General features: G+C 37.0%; 1 protein-coding gene across 4 annotated transcripts in view; it reads left to right on the top strand.

Annotated features, from left to right (window-relative positions):
• LOC149065643 (adenylyl cyclase-associated protein 1-like) overlaps positions 1-15888 on the top strand; it is a 37101-nt gene that overhangs the window by 11619 nt on the left and 9594 nt on the right. For all 4 annotated transcript variants that reach the window (XM_089253443.1, XM_089253446.1, XM_089253444.1 and 1 more), the window contains exons 7-10: positions 1709-1814; positions 4060-4186; positions 10686-10981; positions 12004-12121. In XM_089253443.1, the coding sequence (XP_089109569.1) occupies positions 1709-1814; positions 4060-4186; positions 10686-10981; positions 12004-12121 (647 nt within the window). The remainder of the gene's footprint in view (positions 1-1708; positions 1815-4059; positions 4187-10685; positions 10982-12003; positions 12122-15888) is intronic.

Here is a 15888-nt window from a genome sequence, read left to right as displayed (position 1 = left end):
TGAAACTAGATGTATATAGGTATACAGTCGATCCCGCATATACAACATTCCAGCATAGTATGACCAATAAACTTTTTTCCATATTAATAACATTAACTTTTTCTGGGTACAACATTAAAAATTTTCGCCATTCCGACTTACAACGTTTAAAAAATTTATCAATCCTTTTCCTTTTTTCAAATCGGCTTACCTTTTGATTTTTTTCATGTTAAGAAACAGAAATGGTGATTATGTGTGAGCTAGCGAGATTAACCATTACGTGCAAACGAGAGGTGGCTTTTCTTTTATGCCTATTTGGAATAATTATTTTATCCACATATAGAGCCACCATTTCTTTTTTCTCAAAAGGATTATGCACAATAATTTGAACTTATTTTTTTCTTCTCTTTGTTCAACAATAGTGCACAGAGCATAATTACCTTTGCCACTGTTCAAATACACAAGATTGATCAAAGTTATACCTCTGAGTAGGGAGACTAATAGATAAGAACTAAAAAAAATTTCTGATTTTTTTTCCAATTCGGTCTTATTCAGAATAGCTACATTAAAAATGATTGCAGAAAATCTTCTCATAGTGGTGTTATAGACTTCATATAACAAAGGAATAAACGGCTGTCTTTCTCATCCTCTTCTAAATCTACTGATACAAAATCAAGCCGTCAAACAAGAGTCACGTGTACACAAAAAATGAACAACTTGACAGATTATCAAATGCCAACATTAAGTAGCATTTAAAAGCGGTTTTTTTTTTTTCAGATAAAAATTGAATTTTCCAACTGTACTACTTGGAATTTAATTCTTCACACAGACAATACTATGCTTTTGTGACCTTTGAAATTTTGGAAAATGAACGGAGTAAAAGTGTTGGATTTTGCTGAGTATAGTTAGAGTCAAAATGTCTCGGAGCAAGTTAAAAAAAAAAAGTTGGAGCAAAAAATATTAATTCTTAAATTTGTAGATGATAACTTTCACCACCAGTTGCAACATTAGCAGAAGTAATTAAAGGACTGGCAACTTTTTGATATTTTGTAGAAGGGCGAGAACTGTCTCATATGGTGTTACCCAGATTTTATGGAAAGTTAGTGTACCAGCAAGAGGAAAAAAAAATCTTACATGGATTTTTTTGATAAAGAAAACCCAGGTGTTCAGATGCATTGTACATCAATCAAAATGTAAAGATTTTTTTTTTCTATTTTTCCTGTAAACTATATCCTGTATTATGATACACATCAATATTCAATGAAATAACTAATAATTGCTTCTCATTAAGTTGCACCGTAATGTTAATAAATTAAACCTTCATAAAAAAAGCTTATGGTCAGTGTGTAAAACTGTCTTATAATTTTTAGACATTTTCCCACTTGTAATGTTTTTAGTTATGGTTTCTAGAAAAACAAATCGAGATCGACTGTACAGTACTGTTAATATAATACATAATTTGGTTATTCATCTGCAACAAATTTGGTTCATAAATATTATATCCTAAGTTTGAAATGCTGCAGTTGAATATAATTTTCCATGTAAAATTTAAATTGAAACATTGAATTTTCTCTTAGTCTTTTCATAATGCTTTATAAAAGAAAATTGCTGTCAAAGAAAACATTGAACATTTCTATGCTTGTATGGGTTAGACAGGTTTTGCTATTGCGTGATGTGATAGAAATTGAAGGTGCCATGTATTTAGAAAAAATTCAAATTTTTGTTGCAGGGATTTCGCCCAGGTTGATTTTGCTGAATCATGGCTGAACTTTCTTGATTGCTTCGTAGCATATTTGAGGAAATACCATAAAGATGGTATGACTTGGGGCCATCAAGTAAGGTTTACTTTTTTTTAAATTCAAATGCTACAAGAAGTACATTTTGCACAGACATCAGTGCAATCGCTCAAAAATGCAAAGGTTTTTTCCGGGGTTGTTTAGTTTTAACCAAGTGGTTTTTTTTAAAAAATCAAAAGTGGCCTAAATATAATTTTTTCCTTGAAAAATATGATATTGGTTCATTATTACCCAAAATTTCATATTTTTACCACATTTTATATTCTTGGGGTACATTCTGATGGTATATCTTTAAATGGCATAAGATGGTATAAGTGGTTTTTTTCAAAACGTCGCATAAAAGTGGCCAGAATATATATATGTTTTTCATATGAAGTATCTTAGTTATTTAAAGTTATATACAGAAGCCAAAATTTCTCATTCTTACCATATTTTCTAACTTTTGGCTACATTCTGATGCTCTATCTTTAGCAGATTCATTAATAAGGATTGCATCATATCTAAATGTAATGGTGTATTATCTCGCAGGGTTTTTTTTGCTTTGCTTTTTTTTTTTTCACAAAGAAGTAGCAACAGTAGTGACAACATCATGCTAGGGGAAGGTGGTCCTATAATCCAATAAAGACACCAGCTGTCCCTAAAGGACAAAGACACGTGTACTAGTAGTTACATTACCTCACAGACATTTTCATTTTCTTTCCCATAAGTAGCACATCTCACGCTGTATATCACCCAGCCTTAATATTCAACAGTTTTTTTAATACTTTCATGGTTAAGCCCATTTAATTAAGGTTCTATTGTATTGTAGTAAGAGATTTATGAAAAATAATCAGCTATATACAGGGTGGTTATAATTAAAGTCTTGATTCCAAAACTATACAATAAGTACTGGTCAGAATGACTTGAAAATTGACATTTCTGAAGCAATGGAAATTTCTTTCACAAAAGAAAAAAAAAGTGCAAGTAGTGCAAAATGTGCAAGTAGATGCTGTACTTGGCCAGCAGTATAATCTATTTTGTGCAACCATCATTTCGGCACTTCCACAGCATCACGGTGTGGATAGAACAACTTCTATCAAGATGCACATTGCAATGCCAGCAAAGCAGCTGCTGAAGACCCATTTTGACAACAGCAAGATGGCAGGACACCTGGCTGGCCATCAGTTCACTTGACCTTAACCCTTGCAACTTCTGGCTGTGGGGCGTATCTCAAAATGTTATGAACAGTGGTCGGATCACAAACTTTGGTGAATTGCAAGCTTCCCCTATATGTTAGAAGTTCCTCAGGAATATTAACGTGGGGGCGCGTTTGGTTTAATAAAGGTGATTTGCAAGCGCATCCACATCATGACCATTGCATACTATGATCTGTTGTTGAACAAGAATTTTTGTGCTTTCACCTCATAGTCAGAACACGGTGAACAACATATTTAACATTTCTTGAGTAAGTTGTAGTTATTTGTTCAATTACCTCACTTTTCATGATGTTTCCATGAATTATGAAATCGTGTAATGCTATAATTAAGTTATCTTTTACCCATAACTGGCTATTGTTGCCATTATGCAAGCAAATTTCACACGTGTTGGATGGTGTCATTACATTTACATTAAGTATTTTTTCCCCCTTTACAAAATAAAATTTCATTTCTTCAGGAATATTCATGTCAATTTTCAAGTCATTCTGACAATCGTTATTTTTTTACAGTGTTTTGAGATCAGAACCTTAGTTATAATCACCCTGTATATCTTAAATCATTGCTAATTAATCTGCTTTATTTATACTTCATTAAATACATTATATTCACCTAATTTTTATTATAGTTTTTGGAAAATAGCTTCCTAATTAAGCATACTGAAAGTAACTGGAGAAAACATCTTTACATTATATGATTAACATTAAAAGAATTTTCAAACACACAAAATAATTTATTGAGTTAAGCAAAAATAATTAAATTGCAAAAGTTGGTTTTTGTAAAAATGTAAGAAATATTTATTGATAAATTAATATAGGAATAGTGTTAATTACATTAATAAACATTTTATTTCAATGAATTGTTAGAAGTTTGAATGATTTTTCAGAAATTTTATTGTTTTTAATGTTAATATTATTTAAAACAAACAACCTGGTTTAAACCAAAAAAACCCGGTTTTTTGGTTTTTTTTTTTTTTAAAAACGGTTCTTTTACCAACCCTTTATCATGTATATCCCTAAGTGTTCTTATTTTTTACTATGACACTTGTTAAAAATATGACTTATAATTTATATTTTATTTCCCATACTTAGGTTTCTCGCCGTCCACCACTTCCTCCTTTGCCTCCACCACCTGAGGCACGTGCTACTACATCGACTCTAATTAGGAATTTAGAGAATGTTTTGAAAGAGATCAATGTGGGTGAAGATATTACCAAAGGTGAGCACTTTGTTGTATCTTACCTAGTATATTATTACGTTCGACACACAAGTCTGGTATATTATTACTCATATATTTGAAGGTTTATTAAAGCTCAATCACTTTTTCATAGTTTTTCAAATGAGTATTGCTCATAATATTTCCATAACATCAGGTTTTTTTCCCGCAGGTAGAATTTTTTTTTCAAATATCAACTGTTTCAGTGTTGCGTCAAAAATGTTCAATTCTTTTAGAAAGTCTCGAAATTATTTTTTACTGTTATTTCATTGCTGAACAGCCACGACTAACTAGAAATTGGAAATGCTTAAATAAAAAATATTTAGAAGTTATTTGCATATGCAGTATATGCATATGTGAGGAGGTAAATGAATATGCGCTAACAAATAGAAAATGTATTTTAAAACATATTTGCTTTTTTTGCATAGTGATTTTTTTAAAGCATATTTTCTCATTTTTGGTACATATTTTCAAATTTTTAACTTATTTCAGGATTTTTTAAATACAAACACAAAGGGCACAACTGGCAAATTGCCTGACGAGTTGGCGGGAAAAAAATATATCCATAACCAGACCTGCCAACTCTCCCGATTTTTCATCCTTCCTACCCCTCTCCGGATTTGTTATAATTTCTCCGGATTTTGGTGGAAAATTAGATTTTACGCGAGCTTTCACGTTGTCGTGGCATCAATGATTACAGTCGTCGTTAAGGAAAACACCCATAGAGGACAGCTGTAGTCATTTCCATCGAGCAGCTGTAAAAAAAGTCTCTGTGACCGCATTTAAGCAACTGGCAAAAACTTTGTTTTTGTAGCGTTTATTGGCAATCATTTATCAGGGGCATGACCTTGGCTGCCGAAATTCCTGTATAATCGTTATTGTATTCCATTAACAGCCGTGCGGTAAACACGTTTTTTCATCCGCCGCTTTGTAATTTGAATTTTTTTAAATCGTTTCTTCTGATTAAACATCTTCGGAAAGAAAATTTCTCTATTCCGCATGGAAAGACTGACATAGAATTATATTCTTCTCAGGGGCAATGCAGAACCTGCCTTGGGAGGGGGGGGGAAGAATGTAACTTTTTCTTAATTTATTAAAAAAGAGGGAAAAAAAAAATTCCGGAATTTTTTTTTTGATCGAGTCTATGAGTGTCGGGGGGGGGGGGGTACCCCCCATCGGGAGAATCTCTGGATTTCAAAAGTTGGCACGTCTGCATAACATATATGGATGTTTGTAAAGATAGTATATATTTTGGCATTTTTAAATGTATATTTTGGTATTTTAAGTGCATATTTGTATATTTTAAGTGCATATTTGTATATTTTTAGTGCATATTTGTATATTTTTAGTGCATATTTGTATATTTTTAGAGCATATTTGCCACTTTTTAAGTGCATATAATCCGGGCTCTAATTATTACGCTTGACAAGTCTGGGTTTGAGTACTAGTAGGTAGCATAGAAACATAGCTATTCAAAGTCTTATATAAAAGGTCTGTTGTGTAAAGGCTGAAAGACTAGATTGATGTGACATTTCAAGTCAGTGTCCCATTCAAGTTTTGTCCCAGTCAGTGATAGTAACTCAAGAAAAATTATGAAAGAATTTTTTTGGGGAAAAAAATTCTTGAAATCGTACAAGTAGATGATGATGCACTTGGCCATTAGTACAATCTATTTTGTGCAACCATATCACTTCGGCACTTTGGTGGCACCAGTGTGTGGATAGCACAACTTTTTGTCAAGATGCACATTGCAACACCAGTGAAGCAGCTGCTGGTGAACCATTTTGACAGTAACAGGATGACATACCTGACCCTTGCAACTTTTAGTTTTGGGGTGTACATCAAAATGCTATGTACAATGGTCAAATTGCACTTATGGTTGTCTTATCCATTCTTAGAATAAGACAACCATAAGTATTCTTTATGGGCATTGTATAATATTTCATCATGTGTATATATTGTTTGTAATTTGTGTTAATTGCATTTTTAATTGGGTTGCTGTATTTTTGAAACATATGACAACCATATTTTTATGGGCATCTTTTTATCAGCCACCTCGTTGGGCATTTTGCCTGTTGTGGCGTTGTATTTGTATTTGTATATTTGCAAAGGTTGGTGAATTGAAATCGCATCAGTACCATGATATATTCTCTAATCTGTTGTAAAACAATCATTTGCGCACTTCTATTTCATAGTGAGGACATGGTAGAAAACATATCTAACATATCTTTTGAAAGTTGTCATCGTTTGTTTAATGAGAGAGACTTCATTCTTATGATGTTTCCATGAATTATGAAATCATGGGATGTTAAGTTATTTTACCCTAACTAGCTATTATTTCCATTCTGTGAACAAATTTCCCATGCGTTGAATAAGTACAACGTCTCATTTTGAAGTATTTTTCCCCCTTGAATGGGGAAAAGCATCAGAATGTAGCTGCCTAAAGTTCCATTGCTTTAGAAATATTCATACAAATTTTCAAGTCAATCTGACTAGTTTTATTTTAGTGTTTTGAAATCAGAACTTTATAATAACCCTGTATATCGTGATATCGATCATATATTGTTATATTAATAAGTCATTGCTAATTAATTTGCATTATGCTTCATTAAACAAGAAATATAACTAGTTTTAACATTTACCTAGTTTTTCAGTTTTTGCTTATAGCTTCCTGTTACTGGAGAAAAAATATTACTATTATATGTTTTAAAATATTAGCATGTACAGATTGTAATGTAATATCTAAAAGATGCTCACCTCATTTATTGCAATCACTGCTTCCCTATGAAACATGCGGAGCATTCGTTAGCATCACAACCAAAGATGTTCCTTTTTACTCACGCTGCAACTTGAAATACTTGCATCTGTGCCATCTTAATGCATGGGTCCTACCGGGCACCTCAAGAGTAGAGGGGCTTCACGAAAATGAGATTTAGTTAAAATCTTCTAGAATTTACCAGATAGGGCCTCCGCAAAACTACTTGCAGGGGTGCAAGAGCTGCGCCGAAACAGTTCTCTTGTTACATGGTGCGCCAAGGCACTGAATCCCTGAGCATTTGCGCCAATTCTTGTCTGTGGTTCTTGGAGGTACCGCTAATGCACTGTACTGTGCCAAATACCCGGAATTTAGGAAAAAGAAGCATGAAAAGTTCACGGGATGCGTTCTTTCCAAAACAAGGAAAAGCGTAAGAGGGGGAAACTTCAATTACTTATCTACTACAGTTGCGTGACCTTTGGAAAGTAGTTCTCCTACCTTGAAGTACAATGCCCTGTACTGTTATTGGTATAACTTGCTGGCTATCGAAGTCCCTGAATGAATATGCCAAATTTTCTGATTTCTGTGAGTTTTTTCTTGTGCGGGTTATATACTGAAAATAACTGTAATGTCATTGCTACCAACCTGCTTTCAAACACGGCATAAATTTCAAGATTGCACACGTGCCTTTGCAAAGAATCAAAAAGGGGATTGGTTTACTCGTTTAAATTACCAACATTTTTCGGAGATCGTTGAAAAAACAGGATCTGTAAAAATTACAGATAAAATATCCATAGTTTTGTCATCCACCCACTATGGGGTTGTGTGGTTATCATCGGTGGTTGCCAATCGCGACAATTTCACATTGCGAAAATCCGGATTTGGTGAACAGGAGCGGTTTGAGGAAAAAAAATCTCTACCCATGCAGAACTTATTTTTGGCGCTACTGACCACGGTTCTTTTTTTTTTTTTTTTTTTTGTCAACGAAGCTTTTTTCACCCTTTCAACTTCATTTGGCACCCGTCCTATAGCAGCGCCCAATATGGTCGCACTGTCCTCCCCTGCATTGATAGGGGAGGACATGCTTTTAACAAGTCAAAGAAGGAGTTTCTCGTTTTTTGCATTTTGCCTTTGAATTTAATCATTTCTTTAAATTCTGTGAAAAGCTAATCTTTTTTCACAGAAACACTTGATATATTCTGCATGCACCTTTTGGTGTCCAAGCAGCAGAAATTCTTGCTGGATAGGTTTTCAGTATATACATGGTATTTAATTTGAAAAGAGTAATAATTTTTATGCATCATTTCAGTAATGCATGTTTTCATAGTGACAGATAAGATACTTCAGAAAAAATTTAAATAGACTAATTTGTAAAGGAAATATATTTAGAATTATTCGTTCCAGCCATTTTTGGCAAAAATTTTGGCATTTCACAGAAAAATTACTCCTTATATTGCAGATACAGACATGACCACTGACCGCCCAGAGAGACCATCTTGGGATGGTTTGCGCTCTTTCCCAAAGGGATGGATGGTCTCTATTGCAGATAGTTAGTTTTTATTTCTGCTCCAAAATGGATGAGGGGCGCTTGCACCCCTTTACTTGGCACAAGGGCCCATAATGCTCTTAAGACAGCCCATGTCTTCACAATTTGCTGTTCATTGAGAAAAAACATTGGCAAACTATGAGCTATTGCAGAAAAAAGCAATAAAGGAATGTAATATATATTGTTAGGAGAAACAAGACAACACACTGTGCAGCGGCGAGTTAAGATTTGGTATCCAACCCAATTGGGATCCTCGGCCAGTGTGATTGATTAGTGGTAAAATATTCTTTCCTTGTGCAAAGATGACACTCACTGTATATATCGAAATGCATTAGTTTTTGTATTTTTCATATATTTTCCTTGGTTGTTGAAGACTTTTTGATATTCAAATAGTATCTCTTCCCCCCCCCCCATCCATCCTAATTTTTCTAATTTGTTGAGTGGGAGCTCTGTATTTATCCTAGCATTTTTAAAGCAGGGCTGGACAAATCAAAAAAGAAATGTAGGTGTCAGAACAATTTTTTTACGTGCCAAAAAAATTACCCGAAGAAAAGGTCTAAAATAATGCTGCTTTTGAATTTTTAAAAGGGCATGGTGGACCCTCTTTCATGTTGGCAAATATGCTGCTATAATATCTAAACAGTTTATGCTGTTCTCAGACTGTAATTTAGTAACTACACAAAGATTGCAGGTGCCACTGTGACCTGGTGCTTGGGGAATGTGCTAATGAATTGTGTTGGTGCAAGTTGCACAGATTTACAGAAGCAGCATTGCTGAGGGTACCATCCCATCGAATCGGAAGCTCGCTAAAGAGATTCTGATATTTAAAAAGGTGATAGAGAAGACTTGTCTATTATATATATATATCGTCCAGTGAGCTTTACAAGCTCCCTCTCAAAAATTTTAGATTGCCATCAAAAGGCAATTGGTGAACTGGATGGATGAGAATAACGTTATCAGAAAACCAGCATGGGTTCAGGAAGGGGAAGTATTTACATGAGATTGGCATTAGAGGCGAGTTGTTGGACTGAGTAGAATCGTGGTTGAGAGGTAGGTCATACATGGGGGGGGGGGGCACGTTGACACCCCCCTTCCCCCAGCGTCAAAGGTGAAGTCGACTGATCTAATGTATATATGAATATTGACATCATAGTGCACACCCCAGGACGTCCAAGTCTATCTCCGCCTATGAGGCCGTTTACATGTACAAGGTTTGGGGCACTTTGGTTATTACCTGCATGGCAACTTTTTTCCTCATGGGGGGAAAAGGAGGGACGAAGATCCATTGAGTCCGATCTTTGTTGCGGAATAATGGTGGATAACTCCGACCTGTCCCATAATCCTTTGTGCCCCGAAAACTACTGTGAGCTCCTTTGTCAATCATCTTGATTGAACCAACCACTTCCATTCACGTAACCAGTGACAACTTCCGGAAAGAAGAGGGGGAATACCGGCATATACTAAACACTATGTAAATGGGGTGTAGCTAAAATTTCTGTTACGGGTAATTTCTCGGGATATTTTATTGCACATGTAAACAGGGCTATGGTGAAGAACTAGAAGCTTTCTATTTGGGCTGGCGTGACAAGTAAAGTCTGTCAAGGAAGTGTTCTTGGTCCTATAATTTCAACTTTTCATTCACAAACTCAATGGGGTGGTTAGCAAATTTGAGATTAGGTGAAGTTGATGGAGTCAGGAATCCAAGCAATATTAGAGGCTTCAGACAAACTTGAATATAATTGGAGCATAGGTTAATGAATGAAGCATGACTTTTAGCATTGACAAGTGTATGGTTGCTCATTTTGGTTTGAATAATCCATGGTTCACTTACTGATTGAATGGTAAAAACTATTCAGGATGCAACTAGGATCACTGATTTGGATATTCTCATTGTTGAGCAATTTAGTTACTTTAAGGGGTTACCAGGTTAAATAATTTGTGATGTACTTACTAATTGTGTTAAAAACAGTGGTTTTTTTTTTAAATTTTAATTGTAATTAAAGTGACCTTACGAATTGCATAATTATTTATTATTATTGTATTTATATATTTATCATTTTCTTCTACTTTTCATAATGTGGTAGATAAAGTGTTAAATTATACTTTGAGCAAGAATTTTTTCCCCCAAATTTTGAAATGTCAAACTTGAAAAAGTAAGCAAGTATATACTAACGTTTTGATACATTGCAATTTATAATTAGGTTTGAAGCGTACAAAGAAAACAGGGCCATCTCAATCGTCCAGTTCGACATATTCTCATTTACCTTCTGAAGATTCCTTCGAAACAGCAGTGTCATCTGTTCCTGGCTCTGTGAAATCTGTTGAAGGAAAAAGCCCCATGTATTCCAGTGAAGTATCAGAAGATTCCTTTCAAACAGCCATGTCGTCTGTTCCTGGCTCTGTTAAATCTTTTGAAGGAAAGGGCCCCATGTCTGGATCTCGCAAGGCTATTCAAGGAAAACCAAAGTTTGAATTAGAGGGAAAGAAATGGTGTGTTGTAAGTATATTTACAGGTTTTGTATTTTTAATTTGTTAAGGTACTTGTGGATGCAGTGGATCCTGCTTATATAAAAGTTCCTATTTAAAATGTTTTAGTGAATATATGATCATTTTTTCAACTTTCAGAGTACTTTCCTTTTTCCTTGTTATATTGCAAATGTCAGATTTTTAGAAATAGTCAAGGCTTGATTTTACAAACTATGTTTTTGCAAATTTTCTGGTTCCAAACAACACAGAATAAGTCAAAATAAATGCTGGGATTTCAAAGCTTTACTATGCAAAATGTAATGTACCTATTTAAAAGATACATGTTGAGGTATTATAATCAAGTTTTGAATTTAGTCCTCACAAATGTTCAATATGCGCTCCTTTTAAATGAAGTCGAATGCAATTCTCTATGCTTTAATTATGGCTTCTGCTGCAGCTACAAGATGACCTGCATAGCTTTATTCTGCAACAGGATGGTGCACCACCACATTTTCTGACTGAATTGTGGAATCGCCTCAATAACTCGTTACTGCAATGGTGGATTGGTCACAACTGCTACTTTGGCCATTACGATCCCCGGATCTCGCCCCGTGCAATTTTTTTATGGGGTTTCGAAAGGATTGCATGTATGTGCTTCCAGGTCCAACGACCATGACTGATTTGAAAGCATGTATCACAGCTGCTATCGCCAGCACCGATATAGACATACTACTCAAGGTTTGGCAAGAATTGCATTACAGACTTGATGTATGCCATACAACAAAAGGAGCGCATATCGAGCATTTGTGGGGGACTATACATTCAAAACTTGATACATACATGTAGAGGTATTATAATCTTTTGAATAAATACATTAATTAAATTTTGTGTAGTAAAGCTTCGAAATCCTGGCATTCATTTTGACTTGCCCTGTATATCATACTTTTAAACAACTTTCCCATTCGTGAACTATCCATGCAGATTCGTAAAAATGAGCATCAACTGTATATTGTAAATACAGAAAATGTGAAATTCTGTATTAATTTTTTTCAGGAATATCAGACAAATAGTGAATTGAATATTGAACCAGAGCATAACCACACCATGTATGCATTTGGATGCAAGGGAGTGTTCTTCACTATCAAAAAGAAAATACTCAGTATCACGTTAGGTAAAAATAATTTTCACGATTTTCTTTCTCTGTTCAAATGTCATTCGTTTGTTGTATATATTCTTTTTCAACCTATCTTTTTTCCCATCTAAAAACACTCTGAAGATTTGACATCCAGCTCTTTAGAGATAAGTAAAAGAAGTAGGAATCTGCTTTTTCCTTTTTTTTTTTATAATAAGATAATAAAATCAGCTAGAGTGTGTGTGAGAGAGTGAGCACTAGCTAAGGGTATCGTCACGCGATTAAAAGCTTGGTAATGTGGTTCCGATATTTAGAAAGGGTGGTAGAGAAAATATGTTGAATTATTACAAATACAACACCACAACAGGCAAATTGCCCAACGAGGTGGCTGACTTAAGAACATCATGGATCCCCGAGCCATTTTTTGGAGGCCCTACCTACTACTGCTACACCACAAATGCATGCCCGCCCGCGGAACCCCCCAACGAATCGGTACATGCGGGAATGTACGTGTAGTGCAACCTGACGTAAAGTTTGTTTCTGTGTAATGTTTGTTATGTGTAGTGCTGCCATCTGCCAACCAGTTTTTATAACTATGAGTGAAGTGTTATGATTGAATGATTTATCGTTGTAGGACTGTTGCTCTCTGTGGCGAGACTTTTTAACAGGGAGATCGGCTCGCATTTGCGCCTTGAAGTTGGGAACCACAGAAAACCAACTTCAGCCGACCACCACTGTGGGGTTCGAACCCGGATCCTCGCCTCGCGAGTCCGTCACTATAACCACTCGACCACCACAGCGGCCGAGCATGCTGAGAATAAGGGTAAAGCATATATTCGAGACGTAAGGTCTTTGAAATGGTAACTTGGACTTACTTAGTCCATGGGACATTGAAAAAATAGGGTGTAGTGAGTGAGTAGTTGTAGTGAGTTTGACTATAGTTCGTTTCAGGTTAACTTTGCAGTGGAGAGAAAGGTAGAGAGTGTACTCCTTCACCGCAAAATAAAGTTCCCATAAATCGGAGTTTTATGATGGTCATTTATACAGAATATTTCAATTTTTTTAATGATTTTGGGAAAAAAAAGGAAAAATATCGTTTTGAACCGATGTTTCTTCATTTGAAATTTTTAAATTAGAAAAAAATATTGGTTACCAATATCCAAAAATCAATAGCAAGCACGACGACATTTTCGCGGTATCCTAGAAATCGTCCATACCTTACAGAGGCCGCGCATCGATACATTGGTTAAGAGGCTTTTGTTGCCATAGCAATGAGTGATGAGGTTCCCTAGTAGCTTCCTCTTCACTGCAAAGTTAACCTGAAACGGACTATAGCTCCCTCTCAAACATTTTGGAAATTATCAAAAGGCAAGCAAGTGGTGGTAGATAGATACGAATAAAGTATTTTCTGAAAGCCACAGCATCAGAGTTGCCAGATTGGCGGTTTTCCCGCCAAATTGGGCTGGTTTGAAAACGGTTCGGCGGGAAATTTTTGGCTTTGGCGGGTGGCGGTTTTTTGGGCGATTTTTCTAAAATTGTGTTCATGACGAATTTCTCCCTATTATTCTTTGCTCGCGAGCAAAGAAGCTTTTCTTTTTCACTTCAGTCCCCACCTGATGTGTTTCTTCCTGACAAGGCAGAAGGGGGACATCTCACCACTATAGAAAGCCAGAGCTTTCAACCACAATGCCTTTGCCACCCAATAATCGAAGGAGCGGTAAAACAAAAAATTGGGAAACTGTCCTAGGTTCTAGAAATCAGTGGTTTTCAACCTTTATGATACCGTGGCCGGTCAGTTATCATATATCCAAATGTAGTATATCTCTCTCCAATGACTATAAGGGAAATGGGCTACTTCAGTGCCGTCACGAGCTTCGCGCGGAGGCCTTGTGCTATAGAAGGTGTTGCTCTGGCCCGACGGTCGGGAAGCATAGTATCTATACCACAGAACACTGCGAAAGAAACCGTAGCTTCCACAAGCGTGGAGCTGGCAGGGCTCAAGCCCAGGAACCAGTGCCGTCTTAACGCATGGGCCCACTTGGGTATTGCTCGGGGGCCTCAGAAAAACGAGAGGTAGTTGTATTTTTCGGGATTTTCCATGTAGGGAATCAGAAAAATCACTTGGCTCGGAGCCCATGGTGCTCTTAAACCGGCCCTGCCAGGAATCCAAAAGAGTTCTTAAATTTTTTTTGTTTACTAGACCGTGAAAAATCTGGTCTGGGACCCATACCTAATTTTTAAAATCATTGTACCAAATGTAGTAGGCACCTGTGCACAATTTCAAAGCAACTATGCACTTGAGGCAGTGCCGTCTTGACGCATGGGCCAACCCGGGCACGTCACGGAAGCCTTGAATGAAGAGCGGGGGAAAGGGATAATGAGATATGTGTAGTTAAGATTTTCGAGCATGTAAATTGGTAAGTAGGCATTTGCAGTCTGGATAGAGGGCTGAGCAAAATCAATTTACCCGGGGGCCCATGATGCTTTTAAGACGGTCTCGACTCCAGGCCAACTCTGGGGCGTTTTTCCAGGAGAGCGAATGTGTGGCCCTGACTTTCGCAACTTTTCAAAGAAATCAATTTATTCGGTTAAAAAACATTTTTTTCGTAAGGATAAAAATTGGAGGGGGAGGTTACTGACTATAAGAAAAGCTATAAGCCAAGGGTGTAGGGGGGGGGCTTGGGGGTCTGGTTCGCCCCCCCCCCCCCCCCGCCGAAATGTGATAAAATGACCGAAAAAAGGGAAAAGATGGCCAAATCTATTGTTCTATCACTTTGGTCCTCCCCCCCCCCCCCCCCCCCCGAACAAAATTTCTGGCTACGCCCCTACTATAAGCCACACCTTTGCAGGCTGGAATATCGTCAAACTGTATCTCGCTTGTTGCTTCATAAATGGTAGCACAGGTTCAAATATTTTGGGCTACTTTTTGGCTTCTTTTGAAGAGGATTTTGGCTGGAAATTTTTTAAGGATCTGGCAACTCTGCACAGCATATGGGTTCAGGAAGGGAAGTAGTGTAACCAGCCTCCTTTGATTCTACACTGAAGAGCCAAAAAAACTGGTACATCTGCCTAATATCGTGTAGGGCCCCCTGCGAGCACGCAGAAGTGCCGCAACATGACGTGGCATGGACTCTACTAATGTCGGAAGTAGTGCTGGAGGTAATTGACACCATGAATCCTGCAGGGCTGTCCATAAATCCGTAGGAGTAAGAGGGGGTGGAGATCTCTTCTAAACAGCACGTTGCAAGGCATCCCAGATATGTTCAATAATGTTCATGTCTGGGGATTTAGGTGGCCAGCGAAAGTGTCTAAAGTCAGAAGAGTGTTCCTGGAGCCACTTTGTAGAAATTCTGGATGTGTGGGGTGTCACATTGTCCTGCTGAAATTGTCCAAGTCTGTCGGAATGCACAATGGACATGAATGGGTGCAGGTGATCAGACAGGATGCTTACGTACCTGTCACCTGTCAGAGTCGTATCTAGACGTATCAAGGGTCCCATATCACGCCAACTGCACACGCCCCATACCATCACAGCGCCTCCACCAGCTTGAACCATTCCTGTTGACATGTCGGGTCCATGGATTCATGAGGTTGTCTCCATACCCGTACACGTCCATCAGCTCGAAGCAATTGGAACAGAGACTCATCAGACCAGGCAACGTGTTTCCAGTCCTCACCAGTCCAATGTCTGTGTTGTCGGGCCCAGGCGAGGCGTAAAGCTTTGTGTCGTGCAGTCATCAAGAGTACACGAATGGCCTTCGTCTCCGAAAGCCGAAGGCCCACATAATGAAAATGAGAAATAAGGG

Source organism: Pholcus phalangioides, unplaced genomic scaffold (genome assembly GCF_987345545.1).
Source record: "Pholcus phalangioides strain wild (caught in Gottingen) unplaced genomic scaffold, Ppha-v1.0 ptg000039l_1, whole genome shotgun sequence".
Lineage (NCBI taxonomy): Eukaryota > Metazoa > Arthropoda > Arachnida > Araneae > Pholcidae > Pholcus > Pholcus phalangioides.
This window is presented reverse-complemented; position numbering and strand designations above follow the sequence as displayed.